This window comes from Ochlerotatus camptorhynchus, unplaced genomic scaffold, assembly GCF_037179485.1.
Source record: "Ochlerotatus camptorhynchus isolate MF236.1 unplaced genomic scaffold, CSIRO-AGI_Acam_v1.1 ptg000022l, whole genome shotgun sequence".
Taxonomy (NCBI): Eukaryota; Metazoa; Arthropoda; class Insecta; order Diptera; family Culicidae; genus Ochlerotatus; species Ochlerotatus camptorhynchus.
This window is the reverse complement of record NW_027040514.1, coordinates 5849522-5871589: the sequence shown is the minus strand read 5'-3', so window position 1 is coordinate 5871589 and position 22068 is coordinate 5849522. Positions and strand designations below refer to the sequence as shown.

The window sequence follows — 22068 nt, the reverse complement described above, 5'->3', positions numbered from 1 at the left end:
ATTCACAGGGAAATGGATCGCGTTCAGGACAGTTCCGGCACCGAGGGTGAGTCTAGTCAGCAGAGCCAGCGTAGCGTGGTATTCCTGCACGCAACCACCGGTGAGCTATTCAACAGCTATTCTCCTCCAATGCATACAGTTATCTTACCATTCCTCACATTTTCAGTTGGCGACATTCCTCACCCGCACATTGCGAACGCCCACCGGATGGCGTACTCCCGTGAATCGTTGAACAACCCGAAAAACGTCCAACCGATGACCCGTACGGTTTCACGATCGGTTTCGGTTCTGGCTCCGTGGAAACCGAAGCACATGCGTGATGGCTACGAAATCAACTACCACAACGACCAGCAGCAACAGGTGGTGAAACCGATCTCAACCCTACCGCGACCGATCAAGAATCGATCCTCCAGCCAGTCGACGTTGAGTCGCACCAAGCAGAAGACCCGACGGAGTCAAACGGGCAGCAAGGACGATCTGGATTCGGACAAGAGTTCATCGTTTGACAATTCGAGGAAATCCTATCGGACGTCCGACGGGGATGGCAGAGTAGCCGGCAGCGGCGGCGGCCATCAGACACATTCGTTGCCTAGGAGAACGCGGGAAAGCGGGCCGGCATCCGGTAGCTCGAAGACTAACACCCTTCAGAAACAACGGAGAATCTAACCTCAAACTGCGAATCGGCGTGAAGTTACTAATCCCTGGAATAATTTTAACCATTTCTCATTTTAGCTTCACAATGAAATTAGTAATTATTCAAGCCTGCAAAAATTCGGCCGTGTGATGATTGATGTTTGGATCTGGAGTTTTAAAGTGGTCACATTTCTGTTTAACAAAAGGGGAAAAAATGTTGCAAAAAATGTTAACGTTTGTTTTGAGAGATTTTTTTTTACTATTGAAAATAATGAATGTACTAAAAAGTAATAAAATTTGAATAAAGCTCACCGAGTTTCCCAATACTTGGGTTGGGTTGTTTATTTCTGTCACATTTTCTGCGGATTTTTAAATTCGATGATAGGTTCTGCTTATATCAAAATTCAAAAATATTGCATGACTTGGAAATACCGTGGGGGCGCTAATCTGAACGGCACTTCATGCATATTAACTATGTTCATTTTTTTTTACATCAGAAATGGTAGCCTTATTTGCTGTTTTGTTTTTATTCTGCGTCCTCGTCTGCGTCTCGTTTCGGAATGTTTTATTTTGCTTTCCTCCATTCCATATACTGAATGACTTATGAGCAAATTTTAGTTTGAACGGTGTGCGAATCAGCGGGGTTCAAAATAAAAAGTGATCAGATTAAAAATGGTCAGATTACCGGGGGTCCACGGTAGAATGCATGTTGATTCGGTATTCAAATGTTTTTATTCATTATTTGCGACTAGACTCCGATTTATTCACCTTGCCTAAAGCAAGCAAGTTTCACGGTTCACCCTGTGACTGAAGTTTCAATCGTTCCACTTCCCATTGCGTTCCTCTTGAGAAGCGATGAACGTCAAAATCATTTGGTTTGGATTGTTTTGTTTTGTTTTTACAAACAAACCGGTTGTTTCCGATCCTCGAGAGTTTGGTATTTCCCACCCAACTCCTCTGGGAATATCACAAACAATGAAAGAAAATGCCTTCGGATCAAACGGCCATCCCATCCGCAGTCGATAGCGACCTCGGAAATGTTCCCCTACCGACGGCGGCAGTAGATTCTCTCTCGTTGCTGATGATCGTCGTGGTGGCACTCTTCTGGGGTGCTACGAATCCGTTCATTCGGCGGGGAAGTCTCGGCTACAACAATCTGAAATCGCCGACCAAATGGAGACAAATTTGGCTGGAGGTCAAATTCCTGATCTCACGGTGGCAGTATTTGCTCCCGCTAGCACTGAACCAGTTCGGGAGTGTTGTTTACGTCTTTGCCCTGCAGCGAACGGAACTTTCGTTGATTGTTCCGATGGCAAATTCGCTGACGTTCGTGTTTACAGCCATAACTGCACGGCTGCTCGGCGAGCAGGGCACCAGTTCGAGTAAGTATGGTTTGACGTTGGATTGTTTTCAGTAACATAGATTTGAATTTTGTTTTAGAAACATACACTGGAATGGTGTTGGTTATTGCTGGGACGGTACTCTGCAGTATCGAGAAGGTTATGTGATAGAGATTTGGCCAAATTGTTAGGATTTAAGTTTTTGAAATAAATAGTCGGCTTGTTGAAATAAGTAGAAATCTGTAGTTTTACTTTGGTAACATGTATAGTGGTATAATGGACTGTGATAACGCCAAACTATTAGCAGAACTCAGTGCACCATTTTGTCAGTGCGAACCTGAGTTAAGTTTTAAAAAGAAACGATCAAACTGTCGTTAGTCAGAAAACCAGCAGACTCAACATTGATAACCGATCCAGGTTGAAACCAAATACAATATATTAACAATATAGTTCACTCTTCGATTTTCCATATACATCACGCAGGGGACAGAAACTGCCTTTTCGCCACACAATGTAACGTCCAACTAACATGCACTAAACAATTATACAATTCATTATTAGATTTGAAAATAAACATTTTTCAAATACGCCGGTTGCGCTTCTTAGACTAAATTTTACACTATCATACACGGCGAATGAGAACGACCCAAATTTGAGTTTAGTTCACTCATAATCGCCAAAAGTGCAGGAACTCAGCGATAAGTAAATTTGCCTCATGTTTTCCCAGGATTTTCCAGGGAAAAATTCCCGAATTTGAGAAAAGTAAAGATTGGATTCACTCAGTCAATTGGTACTACTCCGAGACTGAATGAAATTTTCGTCAATTCCCTCATTTTCCGGCAGATTTTTTAGGTTTTCCACAGGAAACCATGAGACAAATTTTACTCATCGCTGAGTTCCTGTACTTTTGGCGATTATGAGCGAACTAAACTCAAATTTGGGTCGTTCTCATTCGCCGTGTAGTTTTAATTTTATACTAAGTATAAATGACAGTCAAAAAGTCTTCATAATTTTAAAATTTCTAAAATGATGATGCTCTAGTATACTTCTAAAAATCTTCAAATCCGATTTACGTGAAAACATAGGTGGTTTTCGTCCACCCTATTTTTCACGTAACTTTTACCGGAATTACACGTAGCCGATCAAAATCCAGCTTCGATTATCTACGTGATTAGTCAGGTAAATAAGACCTGATTTTCCCATACTGCTTACGTGAAATCGGGGTGAAAACTACTGGACAACTGGTAACTTTTACGTGACATTCCGTTTTGTTTAATTTGTAATTTGTACGTGAATTTTGAATGCAAATAAAGGAACGTATATATAAAAGCAGTCAATATTATGCAATTTTATCGGGCAGATATAAAATCCACGTGTTGACATTAATGCTTATATCTACTCATAAAATTGTAAATTATTGACTAATTGATTATTATGAGGTAGAAACGTGTATGAGTTTTTTTTTTATTTCTGACAAACTTTTAACAATTGTTTGCAGCGATGTTTGCAGACTTAAAATGCTGATTCCACCGTCTGAAATTATAAAACTAGAAAAATTATACTGAACGCTATGGTAAACTTTACCGATCTTTCAGTAAAATTTACAGTCCAGGTCAGTAAATTTTGACAGGCCACAAGCGAAGAAAATTTACAGAACGGATTGTAAATTAAAAAATTACCGAATGTTCAGCTGTTCCTTATTTGGTAAAAAATTACAGTATACTGTAAAAAAATCTTAGTGTGTAACAAATTGTTTACAAAGGTTGATAGGCCGTTTACAAATCAGGCATAACATTTGATAACGGCACAAAAGCATTTGTAAACAAACCTTCAAAGGCCCTTTACACGCGAACCAAAGTACGCCCACGCAAACCAACAACATCATCGCATAGGGGCAACTATCACCTTTCCGTATGTGGTATTGGTTTGCGTGGGCGTACTTTAGTTCGCGTGTAAAGGGCCTTAGAATGTTTGTTTACAAATGCTTTTGTGCCGTTATCAAATGTTATGCCTGATTTACATTAATTGAGTTATGATTATATGTCGCATTTTTCTAGTTTTATAATTTCAGACGGTGGAGTCAGCATTTTAAGTCTGCAAACCTCGCTGCAAACAATTGTTAAAAGTTTGTCAGAAATAATCCAAACGGCCAATTAGATCAACCCTCATTTGAGTTCAGTTTACTCATCAATCGCAAACGTGCAGGAGCTCAGCGATGAGTAAATGGGCCTCATGTTTTCTCCGGTTTTTCAGGAAAAAAAATTCCCGAATATGAGAAAAGTAAAGTGGATTCTCTCAGTCTATTGGTACTACTCCTAGACTGAGTAAAATTTTCGTCAATTTTCCTTATTTTCTGGTAGATTTTTTATGTTTTCCACAGAAATTTACTGAGTTCCTGCACTTTTTGCGATTATGAGTAAACTGAACTCAAATTTGGGTTGATCTCATTGCCCGTACAGGCTGTTGGAATTCATTCAATAGCTTATTCATTCTTGGTTGTAACATAGAGGTTGTAAGCTCCATCGAGTATAAAACGCAATTTAATTAAGATTCTCAAAAATCTTGATTAAATTGTAATACCCCATTCGGTAAGCTCCAAGAGAGGATAAAAATTAGGGAGCATGCAGCCATTCTCTCTCGCATAAGGTAGAAAATTTCAACGAGTGAGTGAATTCTGTTTTGCCGGCGGAAGAAGAGTACTAGACCAATAATTGAAATAGGTAGAACTAAAGAGGCTGAATTTATAAAGAGACGACATGTCAGAATTGGAACAATCGATTATCTGTTAAAGTCATTCCAATCGAGCAGAAGACCTGTCTCGTATTTTGCATCATAAGAAGTTCTGGCAACAACCACCGTCTGACAGAATGTTTTGTTTAAATATTTTCAATTAAGAGAAAATTTAGCATTTGGCGTTACATTATCAACTTTAATATAGCATGATGTTCATGAGACGGCAATATTAAATTTTCAGTTTTTAAAAGATCCAAGTTACATTGATTTTATCGAGGCCTCTTTTGCTTTCTAGGGATTGATGACCTTCGAAGTTTTTCGTGATGTGATTTCAAGTCCAAAGAAGTTGGGATTTGACTAGAAATACTCATAGGGAGAGATGGGCGGAGAAAACCAAATACAATTCGGCAGCAGGGATTTGTACCTTACAAATTATTATCTTACAACCCTTGCTAGAAGCTAGCATTTCAAATGACTTTCACTTTTGATTCGATTTACGTGCAAAATAATAATTGAGTGCATCTTGAGTGCATCGCAATATTTTGCATATTTCTTCTAATCTAATCTTATCTAATCTAATCTAATCCTACACCAACACAGCTAGTTCATGAAAGCATCCTGGAAAATGATAGATATACCTCCATCCTTTCTCTTGTCTATTTGGTATATTGTGTACCTCAGAGATGCGCAAAATATACCAAAATGGCCAGGCTTACTGTGCAGCATTTAAGGTGCAAGATGATTAAGAAACATCGGGCATGTTAAAAAAAAAAGATTTAAACACGATGCTTCAGAATCCAATAAATGGATGATCTCGTACCGCACGTTCCGTTGTTATAAATGATTGGTCGTTGGGAGCATCTAATCTAAAAAAGTTATATGATGCTCCATTTTCCTCGAGTGGTTGGGCTATATGCCATTACTCGCTTTCTGAAAAGAAAAAAAAAATGGAATAAAAGGCCGTAGGAGAAAGGAAAAGGAAGAAGGAACCCTAGTTCTATCTTCCCATGTGTAAAAACTGAAAAAAAAACAGATCTTTAATCAATATACAGGAAAAGTTTACTCACAATGACTCGATTTTTCCATAATTTTCTGCTCAGTAAGCAAAATTGGTCAACAAGCTCCTTAAATCACAGAAAAATTACGATAAAGTTCCCGTTCAACTTGCTGTCACTAGATTTCGATCCCAGCGGTGATCTTACCGACGCCGACAACAACTGCTCTTGAGAAGGATTGTATATGTAATTCCGATCAACACATTAGCGTTAGCGTCAGCGTTGATACGATATACTTCGGATACTCACGTCTCTTTTGAAATTCTTAGTCAGACAAGTTACTCATAGATACTCAAAATTAACTCCGATTATACTCATGATCGAAAGCTGTCTTGCCCCAAGTATTCACCCATAGCTCGTACATTCCAACTTCACCAAATTTCCTCTGCATACCGAGTAGCTAAAACCACTTCCTTGGTAAGTTCAATCGTTCAATCCACTTCCAATAAATTCCGTCATATTATCTAGCTTCTCATTATTCACCTAACTGCAATAAGCAGAAAAATTTGACAAATTTCAGTGAAGTTATGGAAATCTCAGATGAGCTCAACTTCATAACATAACTTCATTTAGAGAACATAACTTCACTAGACTTCTCAAAATTACACTAAACATCTCAAAACTGGTCTGCATACATAATAGAAGTTCAGAGGGAAGTTCACATAGCTTCAGAGAAGATCTGCGAACTTCAGTTAATCTTCCTAATTAAATTCCTATGCGTTCTGATGAAGTATGCCCTACTTCAGAGCGGTTTTACAATCTTACGAGTAATCTTACCAATTCCCTGTAAACTTCAGAGAGGCTAAATATGTATAGTGTAGAGATTATAATTTCTGGCCTATTCTGCGTGGTGTGAGATGTGAGGTGACTCGCTGTCCTGGTGAAGTAACACGCCACCTCAACCTTATAAGTACGTTCAGACTATAGCTGATATCATGTAATATAGGCTATCTTGCAATGAGCACTCATACATAGGATTTCCAGTGAAACTGTACGGGGTATTAGACATGATATTTGAAGATCACTAGATTAAACTTGAAGTTCACAAAATTCGGAGAAGTTCTCGAGTTTTAACGTTCGAAGAATTTTTCTGATGTTCACTGCCCTTTTCAGCATAGTTGTCCCATTCGTTAAAACAGCAAGCTGAGAAAAACGCTGTTGAAGATTTTTTTCTCCATGGGCTCTTATGGATGGGACAACATAGTTTTGTTATTTTTCGCGACATTTTCTGAACAACGTAGGATTTTTTTCGTATACATTGTAAAGTGATGGTACTTGACAATCGATTCCAATGTATAACTCATAATCGCCAAAAATGCTAATGGGACTGTTATGCCGCACAGGGCAGTTCACACAATAATTCTTAAGTGCGCTAAACTTTTTAGAGCTTGCAAATTCCTTGAACATCGCAGAAGTACTCCGAAGGAGCTTTAAAGAGTCCTTTGCAATATATGAACTCAAGGGAAGTTCTCTGATCTTAGAAGGAAGTTCTCTGAACTTCAATCGAAATACTCTGAAATTCAGTGGAATTCTCTGAACTTCATGCGAAATTCTTTGAACTTCAAGCGAAATTCTTTGAACATTAGGCGAAAAGCTCTGAACTTAAAGAAAAGTTCACAGAACGCGTAATTTCCGAAAAATGATCACAGAACTTCCGACAAAAAAGTTTACAGATCTTCCCTGAAGTTCACCCAACTAACAATTTTCACAATATAAACGCTTAACTCATTTCATGTATACAGCCTCAAGCTGTATTCAAACGTTATACGATATGAGGAAACCTATATTCAATCCCTATACAAGCAAATCTGACGAACTTAGTCAGCTACTTATGGCTGTTGGGACTGTTGGGACAAGCTCTTATTGCATATCCATTTAACGCTTCTATACAGCTGTTATCCTGCTGTTTAGTTGTGTGTGGACTTGAAAGGCGCTTATTCAACCTTTTCCCGGTTATCCAATAATAACTACACAGCTTTGTCTTGAAGCCGGGATAAATATTATTTACGCTATTTTTTAATGGAGGAATTTATTGAGTTTATATTTTGCTGTAAATCAAATTAATCCAAATTAGTTACAAGCAACACCACCAAATTATTTACCCTGCACTGGAATCTGGAATCGAACTTGAGGCGACCGCATTGGCAATACTTGACACTACCAACTGTGCTACGCTAACACTTTGAACTGATGTAAAAAAATTAACATGCCCTTCTACAACAAAATCGTTGAGTAGAGGCTTTATAATAGTGCACATGACTCACTTTTCTCGACTAGTTACTTCACCTTTGTGAAGGAGCAGAGTAAAAGCTGTAAAACTGCACACGTCTAAAAATAAACCTAGCTAACTATAAAAATGCGTCCAAAGCAGTACTAACAAAGTTTATAAGCTGAGTACAGGTTGTTTAGTTGTTGGAAAAGCACTTTTGATGTTGATGTTAATCATCAAGAGTGGTTGGTTGTGTAGAAGCCATCAAATGAGTAACATGTTCACTTTATTAGCTTTGCTTTGCAGCTAGAAGTTGAAAGTTGATTCGCATGTGTATAAAAGTGACATTAGCGTTTATTGGCCGTTGTTATTCAGTGAGACTGGTAAATTGAATAATTATTGTGAAAAAGTTGAGTAAACGCCCTTCAAAACAATTTTGCTAGCTTCTGTTTGTAGCTGTATCTGCAGCTTTTTTCCAGCTACTTGACAGCACAACGCTGCAAAAGTTGGATTACAAAGCTGAAAATGTTAGTTGGGCAGAGTACTTAAAAAATTCTCTTAAATTCAGAGAACTTCCCTTCACAATCAAAGTTCCCTGAAGTTCGACGAAAATTTCAGAGAACTTCCGACAAGAAGTTAAGAGAATTTCCGACGAGAGGTTCAGAGATCTTCTTAAGAGAAGTTAAGAGATCTTCCAACGAGCAGTTCAGATTACTGCTGATGAGATGTACAGAGATCTTCCGACGAGAAGCTCAAGGAACTCCTGCTGAGAAGCTCAGATAACTTCCGACGAGAAGTTCAGAGATTTTCCGAAGATAAGTTCCGAGAAGTTCTCAGAACATAATTTAAGTTCTCTGAAATTCTGACGAGAAGTTCAGAGGGCATCCCAAGAGAAGTTCAAAGCTTACGAGAATAAATTCAACGAACATCCGACGAAAAATTTCAAAAAAATCCGATGAGAACTTCACAAAATTCCCGACGAGAAGTTCAGAAAACGTTCGAGGATAGATTCACAGATTCTTTGATGAATGCCAGAACTTTCGACGAGAAATTCAGAGAACTGACGATAAATTCCTAAAAGTTCCTACTAGAAATTCACAGTACTTCCGACGAGAAGTTCACACAGCTCAGTTGTCTCACAGCTGTCTACAGCAGCATTTCGGTGTGAATCACGCGATAGCCTGTTTTCGAGACTCGCTATTATATAGGTAGTTGCTCTTTGTTTGTTGCTAGCAGTTCGGTGCCTTTTGTTGCTATGGTGCAAGATGTGTGAAGTAAAAAACACCATCAAGACTTATGATGCTAAACCAAACATCGGAGAGATTGCAAATTTCGCCAAAGCACTCGACGCGGCTGAAATGGAAGGTGTTTATTAGGGTGTTTTATTATGGAAAAAAATGATATTTTTGATAGGCCACCCCCTAGTTCAGTTCATAACACAAAAACAAATTCTTGTGCAAAGAATCAGCCAAATTGGTCAACGTTAAAAGGTCGCGCCAACGATTTCAATTTTGTTCGGGATTTTCGTCAAATTAGTATGGGAGAAAATGATGACCCACTAAAATCATTCTAACTTTTTTCTTAATGAACTGATGTGCATGAAATTGAATAATGTTTTCGGAACTCAGATTGCAGATAAACCTTGATTTGAGCAGAAAAGCAGGTATGCTGATAGGGCATATTTCATAGTATGCTTTGCCAGATTTTTTTTTTACCTCAATGTTTATAAACACATTGTGCTGTCACCTCTGGATACAATAGTGCCATAGAGTTGAGAAGTGATACGGAGAAGTGGTTGATCAGTCAGCTCATTAGCAGGTTCACCGGTAATTCCGAGTAACTGAGAAGTACTCCAGCGCTTCTTTTTTCATCGCACACAATCTCGCTCCACGATACGACAATGCTGCTGGAAGGTGGTTCAATTGGCAGAATGATCCCGAATTGGCAACACGTTTTTTGACAAACATGGAACATAATTTATGGGAAATAGGATGTTGCGGAAAAGTCCGTTGTGGGATTTTATATTCTTGCCGACACTTTGAATCACTTGCTGTTTCCTCCCGAATAAGATGCGTAGAACTTTACCGAATTTATTTACTGCATCGATCGGATTGTCCAGGAGATGAAGACGATGAAAAATAATGCATCCGCGGAAGGCCGTTCCAATTGGGACCAGGTCTGGTAGCTGCAGACAGAACTGCTGCAGCGAATCGGATTTCACAAACATAAACAGAAAAATTACATTTGATTGCAGTGCAGTGTGAGCAGATCTTGTTTTGGCTGCGTTCTTTTTGAAAATCCAAGATTTTCTCTAATACGCCGAAATCGGCGTATTGAAGTTATATCTGAGATTAATATTGAGGATAATACGAGCCCCTTCTATCTAGTCCAGATGTTAAATTAGAGCAAACAATAAAAAATTAATGTCACACTAGAGCCGCCTGGTAAGTGAATTTTGAACTAAACCCTTTTCCTTAAGATAGTCCTGTACATCTAAACAACTTTGCTGAAGACGGAAACCACCCATTTGAGCAGGATCTGTAGATAGCGTTATATAATGCGTACATAAGATGGCACAACTTGATCGTTTTCGTGTTTGCGCCATCTAGTGAGTAAATTATTTCAAACACCATGCATAAAGGCTAATTAAAAGTAAATTGGTACGCTACTCGCGTGCCGCTAGCACGCCACTAGTGTTGCGAATCGAAAATATTTGACAGTGATTTGTTTACAATTCTATTCAAGAACAACTGGTGCGAGTTTGATCAAAGTAGTCGATCGCGTTCAGAAATAACGTCAAATGGAACTCGAAAGAAGAAAACATATTGTGCAGAAACACATGGAAAATCCGGGGTGGTCCGGTTCCAAGCGGGCTAAAGTGCTGTAGAAGTCGAAAACAACAGTTTGTCAAGTGCTCAAAACCTAAAAGGAAGCCTTGAGTGTAGAAATGAATCAGCGGACCTACAAAAAACTGGAACCAGGGATCGTCAGCTGCGCAACAAGGTGTTGAGGTGCGTTAAAGTCAACCCAGATCTTTCGATCCGAGATGTGGCCAGAAGGTACAACGCTAACTTTCAAACGGTGCGGAACATCATTGCCAGTGAAGGATACAAGTCGTATAAAGCCAGTAAATATCCGAACCGGCACATGAAGTAGAATTCCGTAGCCAAAAAGCTTGTAATGCTCTTGTACGACCGTGTTTTGACGAAGCTCAAGGGCTGCACTTTGATCGATGATGAAAAATACGTCAAACTCGCTTCAAGCAGCTTCCCGGTCAAAACTTTTACACCGCGACTGGACGTGGGGATGTGCCGGGATGGTTTATGTTCGTGTTTGCCGACAAGTTCCCGAAGAAGGCAATGATTTGGCAAGCGACTTGCAATTGTGGCCTGAAAACGGAACCATTCGTCACATCCTCGACGATGACATCCCAAGTTTACATCAAAGAATGCCTGAAAAAGCGTGTATTGCCGTTCATCCGCAAGCATAGGAGCAAAGTCATCTTTTGGCCCGATTTGGCAAGCTGCCACTACTTCAAGATGGTTCTGGAGTGGTATGCTGCCAGCAAGATCAATTTTGTCCCCAAGCTAATGAATCCTCTAAGTTGCCCGGAACTTCGACAGACAAATGACATCTAGCAAATGCGAGCAAAATGGAAGAAATGCGCTGATTCCGTGTCCGTTTCCACTGTGCGCATGCTGATGGGCTCAATCAAGAGGAAGGTTCGAGATTTCGTTCGAACTGGAGAAATGTAACCATCCAATGCTGTAACTTTGAAGTTTTAATAAAAGTACTGTAAAGCAACCATTAATGGACTTTTGAACATGATTGAATCATGAATTACAGATCTTTTTGTGCGCACCAATTTACTTTTAGTCAGCCTTTACTTTTGAACACCTTGTATTCCTGAATATCTTTGCAAAAGGAAGCAACATCCTATTTGGTTGGGATCTGGTGATAGAAACATCTCTATCATCAAAATATGCCACTTCATGGCTATACATGCCTAACGTAACAGGGAAACACAGAGTTGTGGAAACGCGCTTAGTAAGTTGGGTGTAGAGTAGAACACAACAAGAATCAAATCTAACCGAATTTGTATCATAGCCGTAGATGGACGCCATAATTAATCAAAGACGGATTTATGCAAAACCACGCATACACTTAACAAAAAAACGTAGCCTCTGTAAGCCACACAACCAACACAGTACCTATCCAATTTTCTAAATCCTCTTAATTGTAGAAATCCTTGAAAATGTTGAAATATATCACCGAAACGTCGGAGAGTTGAAGCAATACAACGTTTTTGCTGCTGTAAAAAGACTGAAAGAGCCGTTAAACCCTTCAATCAATCCATATAACACACCTGTCGTAAGCTCTCAAACTTTCGACCTTTTTATGTTCCTGGTGTTCATTCAGGACCTTTTTTTTGGTTTATTCCACGGATATCCTCACGATCGGCACTTTTCGACTAAGTCAGTCTCGACTGTCTTGGTCTAAATATCAAGGAACTTCAACTCTCCGGCTTAATAATTGCCAGAAAGGAGAGCATCCTCGGACTCGGTAGTCCTAATTGTTAAGGAGGACGACCCTGCTCGCCTCGACCAAGGTGGCCTTGTCACGGTCAGCTGATGTTCGCCAACGATGGGAGACGCCGTGGACACCGAAAAGGCTACTTCAGTAGCTGCACAGGGATTGCTATATTCCCTGGTTGCGAACCGCCATCGCAACGCGCAAACCCAAGCCTCAAACCCGCCATTGTAGTGACCACAACTCCAGTCACCAGGCGCCATCTTCCAGACCAGTTGAAGACACCGATCCGCCATTGTCGACGGAGTGATTAAGCCACAGATCGCCATCGCGGTCAAACAACAGCTGCCCAATATAATCACCGCCATCGTCCAGCAAACACCACCGATACGTACCAAGGAAGCAGAAACTCATAGAACACACCCCATAATAGCCAAATAAAACCATCCGCACCATAGTTCCATTTTAATAAACTTCTAGACTTTTTCCACCCACACTTTAGCTTCCAATTAATTTCACTATCACTTAATAAATCCCACAGTTTCTGCACAGTTTGTTCCGCGTACCCCTCCGAATTACCAAGTAGCATGCCGGCCCTGTGACACAGTTCAGGGGTCTCATGATACTAAGCTAGATATCCGGGAGTCTTGGTTGAGCCACTAGGGTGAGTCTCATCTAGTCTCAGGTTTGTTAGCATTAATAGTGCTAGCTAAAGGGTTATTATCACCAGTAGTGTTGAAATGAGGTCAATTTAACGCTCTGAACTAATGTTTATGGTTGCTTGGATAGGCCAAAGGCATTCTCTTAAAATATAAATCAGAGCATTATAAATTTTGAATTCAAAACAGTTGACCTATTTTCATGGAACCAAAGATGGTATCCTAAAAATGCATTCCATCCAACAGACCGCAAATCATATTCCAGCATTCAAATTTCCCCGTTCAATTCGGATGACTCACTAGAAAAATCCCACCCGCACTAGTGCCCTACTTTCCAGAATGCGCACAGCATAGACATAAAAAAGCCCCCACCAAGTTCTCACTCCACTCTAGCAGTCGATAAATAACTCCTCTTTCAATGCCATTGCCGAGATCAAAACAGATAAACAATTTTCCACTAGCAGAACATAGAAAATCTCATGCCGGGCAATGAAGCAAATATGTACGAGGCAGAAAAAATCTGCGAAAACACGTGCATCAAGCTTAAAGCTACTCCCTCTCTCTTTCTTTGTCTCTCTTTCCGTTCCCTCTTTAGTAGCATAAAGCATCAACAACAAGGACCACAAAGCTAGTAGAGCATAGCGAATGTGAATCCTTCTTTCCACTCAGCACTCCCTATGCCCGGGAAAGAAAGGTAATCGCTAGGGATATGCTTTCTTCAATGTCGAAGGCTTTTCCCGCTGACAAAGCAGCATTGTCACTGATTGAGGCTTTCAGATTCTGCTACTCATTGGTACTTAGTAGTAGGCTGTGCGGAATATGCAAGATCAAAAAAAATCACAGCACACGTGCGAAATGCTGCATAGCAGGCGGATGCTTTTCAAGTTCGCGACGCAGCAGTCAGTGTAATGGAAACGGAAGGGCCGGGCATTGTTTATGTTTGTTATGCTCTCCAGGTTGGATGAGCTCTCGTGGATCGTGTTCCTCTGGCTGGAAGGTCTCTGCTGCTTCGGGAGCAGAGAGCTAGGAAAGAAGAAAAACGACGGGTCCGTCCAACCCACTTGAGAATGGCAAATGAGAGCGAGAGAGAGAGAGAGAGAGAGAGATTGGGATTACCGGGAGCATTGCGGAAGTTGGCAGCAACAACAGAAAGGATGTTATGTTTGTCCCGAACCCGAGGGATGTGATGGGGAACAACACTGTCAAACGGTCGGGTTTTGAGCTTCGGGTGGAAATGTGGAAGTCAATGCAAATGTGACGGAAAATCACAATCCCCCCGCTATCGTTGCAGGGTTGATTCGGACAAATTCGGACTAGTCAAGGACCAGGTTCAGTGAAGCCGCCTACCTGCCCACGTTTTAAATAACACAAATCTCGCCTAACATTTAAAAATGGCCGATTTCGACAGTGAGCATGCATAAGGGCCATGGCCTAGGCCAGGGCCTAGGCCAGGGCTGGCAAATGTCGTTTTCAATGAAAAATCTCACGTGATATTTACAGAGATACTTCTGTCATCATCGGATGAGAAAACGATGATAGAGATTTTTTTCAAAATCTCATCTAATTTTTTGTCATGACAACGTGACAGTGTTGTGGTCATCGTAATATTTAGCTCATTTATTGCTATTAAAGTTACTTGTACCGAGAAAATCTCAATAATATATTCACTCAACCGATTACACATGGTTGTTTGCTTAAATTAATCTAAATCACTTAGAAATGTTGATGTCAAAACCGCATAAGAATTATTCTCATGAGTGCTTGATCACTGGAAAATGACAAGGAATCTCGTGATAGGTAGTTTCGTCTCGTGATAGTGAGAGGACCGGTTTTCTCACTGTCACATGACGGCCGTGATATTTACCAGCTCTGATAAGGGCTAATTGCGATGATCGATAATCATTCATTTTAAATTGCTACAGCTAAGGCAAGCAATTTTCTAAAATTTGTCTAATACAGCGCTGTAACGGGTTGTATTGGAAGCCAAAAGCAACAACAAACGCACACAGCAAAAAATAAATTTTAATATTACATCCAAGAGGATGCACTTCAATCATGTCGAAAATCTCATGTAATTTTTATGGTCACAAAAATAAACAAATGCAGTAAAAGCAGCGTAATGTTAGTTCATGCACTGTATTAATGATAATTTTGTCCTTTTTGGCTAGTAATATTACACCATATTTTTGACAAGATTGAAGTGCTTCTAATCAAAATTATTTTTTTGCTGTGCACCGAGAAATGTTAATCCAAGCGAGTTATTAAGAGCACCCGCACCAATGCGTTGCTAAAGCTCCTTTAGCAACCCCCACCATAACGCAACTACCGCACCGGGGGTTGCTATTCAGAAGCTGGAAATAGCAATCCACACCTCGGGAAGTAGCGAGTTCATAAATCTAGCAACACGGTAGCAACCGAGGGGGACGACTCTATCTACGATGCAGAAAAGATTGTGTTTTGCTGTGGCTAGCTGCGCGCACGCTGAGTAGATAGAAAGAAGATTGATGACGATTCTGAAGATTTCCTGCAAAAAGATGATGCGCGATGCAAGTAGATGCGATAAATGAAAGAAGATTTTTCGAAGATTTATTAGCTAGTGTGAGATTTGTTGAGCATCTAAACTTGAGATTTAGATGTGTCGCCCCCCTCGGTAGCAACGCATCGCAAAGTTGCTATTTGAAACAAACGTCAAATGTTTGTTTTGCTTTTTGTCCGCCTTGATTTTGTTTACGTGATTTTCGTTGCAGGCGGTAATTTTTAAAGTGCTAATATTACAGTTTTTATACAATGAGTGCTTCAAAACGCGGATCAAATTGGACCACGCAGGAGGATGAAGCATTTGTGTATTGCGTGGTTGAATACTTCGCAGGACGCAAGTGTCGGTACCAACCAGCGAGCGAAAACAATGTACGATCGCGTGTATAATAATTTTCTTGAGATTTGCTCGGAGAAACAAGTTCCAGCAAACCCGGAGCTACGTGCCCCTAGTGGCATCAAAGCCAGATGGCACCATATCAGTAAAATGGTTAGCAAGTTCGCTGGCAGTCTAGCTCAAATAGAGAATCGTTGCCAGAGTGGTGCTTCTCCGGAAGATGTAGTTAAAGAGGCGGTTGCATTATTTGCAACCAAGGAAAAAACTACTTTTACGTTGATGCACTGCTTCATATCATTTTACATGGTGCACCGAAGTGGCAGCAATACCACACAGTAAAGGTATGTATTTCTTATATTTCAACCATTATTATTACGAATATTATTGCTGTTTTTCTAGACACCACCGAATCGAAAAAGGGCCGCAACAGAAAACATTGATTTGGCAAGAGAAGAAACAAGTATGCCAGACGCTGAGCCATCATCTTCCAGTCGTCCGATCGGGCAAAAGGCCAGTAAAGCTCGAAAGGCAAATCAACAATGTGCCACTGCTCATGCAGGAATTGCAATGGCAAAGGCTGGAAATCTGCTGGCTTTTGCTGCAACGGAAAGGTTAACCTACAGTAAGCAAAAAGCTCTATCTTTGAGCAGATTGGCAAACCATTCAATAATGTCAATGGACTTGAATGGTTTAAATGATACTGCCAGGGAATTTTATTTGCTGGAGCAGAAGAGGATCCTTAACGAAACCAGAAAGTATGCCCAAATGGAACTGAAACCGAGACCGGAACTTCTGGATAATGATGGTTGGGTGTACGTGGATGGTACTCCCGAAGAAAATGACGAGGAATATGATCCAGATGGAACAGCCGAACATTTAATTGACAGCGATTTTGACGATGATTTTTAGCTTCACTGTACCGTACTCAAAAATCGTTCTTCTGTTACTTAATCCATAAGTATTGGTTAATAAAAGATACTTTATTGGTTTGAATTTATTATAGAAAATAATAAAATGTGAAACACAATTCAGTTCGGTTTCTTTTTGACTGATTGACACAAGCCATTAGGGCTGTCTAGGAAACTAAGTTCCTCTCGAGGCCCCTCCTGAGTTGTGTAGGACCTCTATAATGTAACAACCTATTAGGTTGACAATATGTATCGCTTCCGAACACAATTTTTTTCAAGACTTATCATACAAAAACATCTATAAGCAGAGATGCTGCTTATTGACCTTTCTGACGTTTATAACACGCACACTTGCGTAATCCCATTTTCAAGTGCGTGATTTGTTATCCTCACTTTCACTCCAGTCAAAAAGGTTGGTTTGTTATTGTTATCCTCACTTTCGCACTGTCAATATTCGTGCGCATAGAAAGGTTAATAGGTCCCAGGTTAATAGATGTTCCCAATTTTGATTGTTTGAATTCTTCCAGATCTCTTGCAGCAGGTATGTTCAAATGCAGAATTAACATTCAAAGTAATAAACGATATTTTTTTCATGTCGAAGAATGGTCCCCAGGATGGTCCCTCCAAGATATAGTCTGGCCACGGTAGTCAATATCCAGATCCTCCAATTATACAACTTTTTTTCTGCAACGGAACAAAAGCACGCGACGCATTCCAGGCTAATTTTCAAAGACAAGTGTGATGAAGTACCAGAGATCCTTCCAAGCTGCAGTCTGGGCACGATGGCTAGAGCTTCTGGAATGCGGTTCTGCATGCCACTTTTTGTCCTCGACGGAACATGAGCATGCAACATATAGTTCAAGCCAGCTCATACTAATTTTCAACGGCGAGTATGATGGAATATCAAAGATCTCTCCAAGTTGTAGTCTGGTCACGGTGATCAGTATTCATAGCTTGTGAACAGGAGGTGAGATCGCTTCAAAACAGTTTTATAACCTGGGTTTTTGAAATTCTTTGATTTATTACTTGTTAAGATTGAAATTGAAGCAACATTGAAGTAAATATTAAATTAATCTTCGTCCCCCTTCATATTCCACAGACGCTCAATCAGATCATTCTGAGGTTGATGGTGAAGGCTTGTGTTATGTACTTTCATATACCGATTCAGGAACACTGCAAAATTATCCACTGGTCTCATTACTTCATGAACACTATTTTCCTCTCCATCGAATGGCGTAGGATCATCATGTTCATTTTCAATGATCATATTGTGTAGAATTATACAGGTGCGAATAATGGATTTTAAATCCTCTTTATTCCACAACCTGGCCGGATTTTTTATAATGACAAACCGAGCCATCAACACTCCAAAGGCACGTTCAACATCCTTCCTGGCCGATTCTTGCTTTTCTGCGAAGTACTGTGAACAAAAGAAATAGTGGAACAAATTTTTTAAACATGAACTTAAACTTAACAAATGTAACTCTAAACTTTTTTCAAAAAAAGGTTTTAAAACTTTTTCTTTTGGAAAAGTTTAGAGTTACAGTAATTTATATATGGGTAAAAAAGTTCTTTTCAAAGAGAAATGCTCTAACTCATCGATGCGGGAGGTTATTTAGCTCCAGTTGATATTTTTTTTTTCAATTTTGTCCTGGTTTTCGAGACATACAGTTAAGGTTCCTATTAGTACGGATTCGTTTATTCCGGATTCCTATAGAACGGTTGATTTGGCTTTAACGAATACACGTAGTATATGGGATTTGAGCTAATTGGGACCCAACTCTGGGGCCACATTGCGCAGCTCGAAACGGAACATTTTTTATACGAACGCTTGTTTGAAAAGGTTTTTCGTTTCGAGCTGCGCAATGTGGCCCCTGATTTTGGGATTATTTCAAGAGAGAGCTTCCTGGTGTCTTTGGGGAAAATGTTGTGCAGATAGTATTCCTTTTGGTAGAACTTTGCTTCCAGCAGGTCACTAACTGGTCCTCCGGAAGATCCGGAACAATCGAAAAAGTAGTTAATTCATGAAACTGTTACTAGAGCTCCGTGGTTTTTTCAAAAGCACTTGTTGATGTGTTGTCAGAATGAATTCAAAGTTGTGACCGAAAAATGGTCCCTGGGGCCTTGGGGTGAACCACCGAATGATCCGGAACAACCGTAAAAGCGGTCAATTAACTAAGTTGATCATAAAGCTCCACGATGTTTTCAAAAACACTTGTTGATGCGTTATCAGGATGAATTTGATATTGTGACCGGAATAAGGACCCTGAAGGGTACGGGATGATCCTCCGGAAGATCCGGAACAACCATAAAAGTGGTTAATTCAAAAAACTGATTATACAGCTCTGCGGTTTTTTCCGAAAGCACTTGTTGATGTGTTTTTTAGGATACATTTGATATTTTGTCCGGAATATGGACCCACTGGGGGCTACGGGGTGATTCTCCGGAAGATCCGGAACCACTGTAAAAGTATTCAATTTATGAAATTTATCCTAGAGTTCCGTGGTTTTTTCGAAAGCACTTGTTGATGTGTTATCAGAATGAATTAAAAATTGTGACTGAAAAATTTACCCTGGAGGCCTTGGGGTGATCCTCCGGATGATGCGATACAACCGTAAAAGTGGTCATTTCATGAAACTGCTCCTACAGCACCGTGGTTTTTTCGAAAGCATTTCTTGAATGAGTTGTCACAACGAATTAGATGTTGTGACCGTGAAATGGACCCAGGGAGCTTCGGAGGGATCATCCGGAAGATCCGGAGCAATAGTAAAAGTGATCAATTCATAAAATTGATCCTAGAGCTACGTGGTTTTTTTTAAACTACTTTAGACGTCTTACCAGAAATAATTCGATATTATGACCGTAATATGGACCCTAGGAGCCACGAGTGATCCACTGGAAGATCCGAAACATCCGTGAAAGATCCCAATTAAAAATAATTGTTCTAGAATTCGGAGGTTTTTTCGAAAGCACTTGTTGATTTATTTTCAGAATGAATTCGAAGTTGTGACCGGAACATGGACCCCCAGGGTGATCCTTTGGAAGATCTAGAACATCTGTATAAGTGGTCAATTCATGAAATTTATCCTAGACCTCCGTGATTTATTCCAAAGCACTTGTTGATGTGTTATCGAAATAAATTCGATGTCGTGACCGGTAGGCCATGGGTGATCCTCCGGATTCGGAACAACCATACACCGTAAAAGCGGTCAAAGCATGAAACTAAACCTAGACTAGGCCTAAGGCCGGGCGCCCATTAATGTGGCGGAGGTGTGACATCATAAAACATGTCATGTTTTGACATGCTAGCAGATGCCCCACCTCCACCACACTAGTGGGCGCCCAGCATAAGACTTTTTATAATACCTACATGAATAAACATTTAACTACATACCTTTCGTTTTTGTCCAGCGGGTGACGATATAGTTTGTACCAGTGTGGAGAGAGGAGGATATATTCCGTCAGCTAAATAATATCCGGTGTTGTAGGTGCGACCATTGACACTGAACTCAACTGGTGGAGTTTTGCCGCAGTAAACGTTGGAGAAGAGCGGAGACCGATCCAGCACATTTATATCATTGTTGGATCCTGGCATTCCAAAAAAAGCGTGCCAAATCCACAGATCATACGACGCGACCGCTTCGAGGATTATAGTAGGTTTTTTCTCCTTCCCTCTATACTGCCCAGCCCAAGCAGTAGGGCAGTTTTTCCACTGCCAATGGCAGCAATCCAGCGATCCTAACATACCTGGAAAGCCCCGCTTTTCTCCTACTTCAAGTAATCGTTGCAAATCCATTTGCGTTGGAGAGCGCAAGTATTGCTCGCTAAAAATTTCATCAACAGTGCCACAAAACACCAGCAGGCACTTCCGAGCTGTTGACTCTCCGATTCGGACGTATTCGTCTATAGCATCCGATGGTGAGCCATATGCGAGTTGCCGGATAGCTGCAGTACATTTTTGGATGCATGTCAAACCCAACTTTCCTGTGGCATCAGGTTTTTGAAGGAAATATTCGTTTGTTTCCATCGCTGTTGTGATTTTCAGAAACAAATTCCGATGCATCCGAAAGCGCCGTCGAAACTGTTCATTCGTATAAGTTGACGTCTCAGAAAAATAATCATCATGTAATCGGGCTGCTCCTTCCTCTGCATGTCTGTTAATGTTCGGCCGTTTCCCAGGCTGGGAACCACCCCGACTTTTTTCAGCATTCAAGAATACGGTTCCCTGCGCATGTAGTAGTAGCTTCACGGCAAATTCTTCTTCCTCATCACTGGATTCTGAGAAATACTCAAACAAAATCTCCGCGTTCTCCATTTCACAATTGTTGTTCTATCCAGCACGTAAATTTAGAAGAAACTCAAACAACAACAAATAGCTGTCACTCTTTCAGAGTTCTTCATGCAACCGGTGATAGTTATCAGAATTAGCAACTAGCGGTGCGAAAATTAGAAGGTTAATTAACAACTATTAGCGAATTCGTTTATTATTCAGTTCCAACCTGGATCGGGTATCAAGATTGGGTCTGCTTGTTTTCTGACAAACGTCAGTTTGCTCGTTTGTTTTTAAAACCTAACTCAGGTTGAGGTTCACACTGACAAAAAGTTCGGTTTCGCACTGGGTTGGAACTGGTGTTAACCCCGATAATAAACGAATTCGCTATATGATAGCAACGGCGGGTGCGTAAATCGATAGTTAACTAAAATAGCAACCACCAAAGTTATCATAATAACAGCGCAAATGGCTATGCATTGGTGCGGGTGCTCTAACAAAAGAGAAAACCGACGAAGAGAATCGGTTATACCAATGAGTAAATAAGGCACATTTACCAACCTCTACCATAACGCTACTTGCGTACCGGGGGTTGCTATTCAGGTGGGAGAAATAGCCATCCGCACCTTGGGAAGTAGTGAGTTCATACATTTAGCAACCCGGTAGCAACGCATCAGACGGTTGCTATTTTGAATGGGGGCTTCAGTGGAGCTAGGTAAAATTAAGTTAAACAGGAAAACTCAATTTTGAGTAATCCTGATGAAGAATCCATTGAGTAAAAATAACCTAACGATCAATCGAATGGAACAGGTGAAAAATACCCAACGTACCAGCATGCAACCGGTTTTCGTTGCAAATT

At 40.4% G+C, this 22068-nt stretch overlaps 3 protein-coding genes across 4 annotated transcripts in view; 2 read left to right on the top strand and 1 right to left on the bottom strand.

The window, feature by feature from the left end:
- blo (bloated) overlaps positions 1–958 on the top strand; it is a 115774-nt gene extending 114816 nt beyond the window's left edge. For both annotated transcript variants that reach the window (XM_065227009.1, XM_065227019.1), the window contains exons 10-11: positions 9–100; positions 167–958. In XM_065227009.1, coding sequence (XP_065083081.1) covers positions 9–100; positions 167–666 — 592 coding nt within the window. In that variant the 3' untranslated portion in view covers positions 667–958. The remainder of the gene's footprint in view (positions 1–8; positions 101–166) is intronic.
- A 645-nt stretch (positions 959–1603) lies between these two features.
- LOC135704382 (transmembrane protein 234 homolog) lies at positions 1604–2180 on the top strand. The gene is made up of 2 exons (XM_065225818.1): positions 1604–2015; positions 2074–2180. Exons 1-2 carry the CDS (start codon positions 1619–1621, stop codon positions 2139–2141), a joined length of 465 nt encoding a protein of 154 aa, XP_065081890.1. The 5' UTR covers positions 1604–1618; the 3' UTR covers positions 2142–2180.
- A 15828-nt stretch (positions 2181–18008) lies between these two features.
- On the bottom strand, positions 18009–21254 carry LOC135704808 (uncharacterized). Its single transcript, XM_065226328.1, has 3 exons — positions 20924–21254; positions 20334–20479; positions 18009–18359 (listed from the first exon to the last, which is right to left on the bottom strand). Exons 1-3 carry the CDS (start codon positions 21252–21254, stop codon positions 18009–18011), a joined length of 828 nt encoding a protein of 275 aa, XP_065082400.1.
- Positions 21255–22068: the final 814 nt, after the last annotated feature.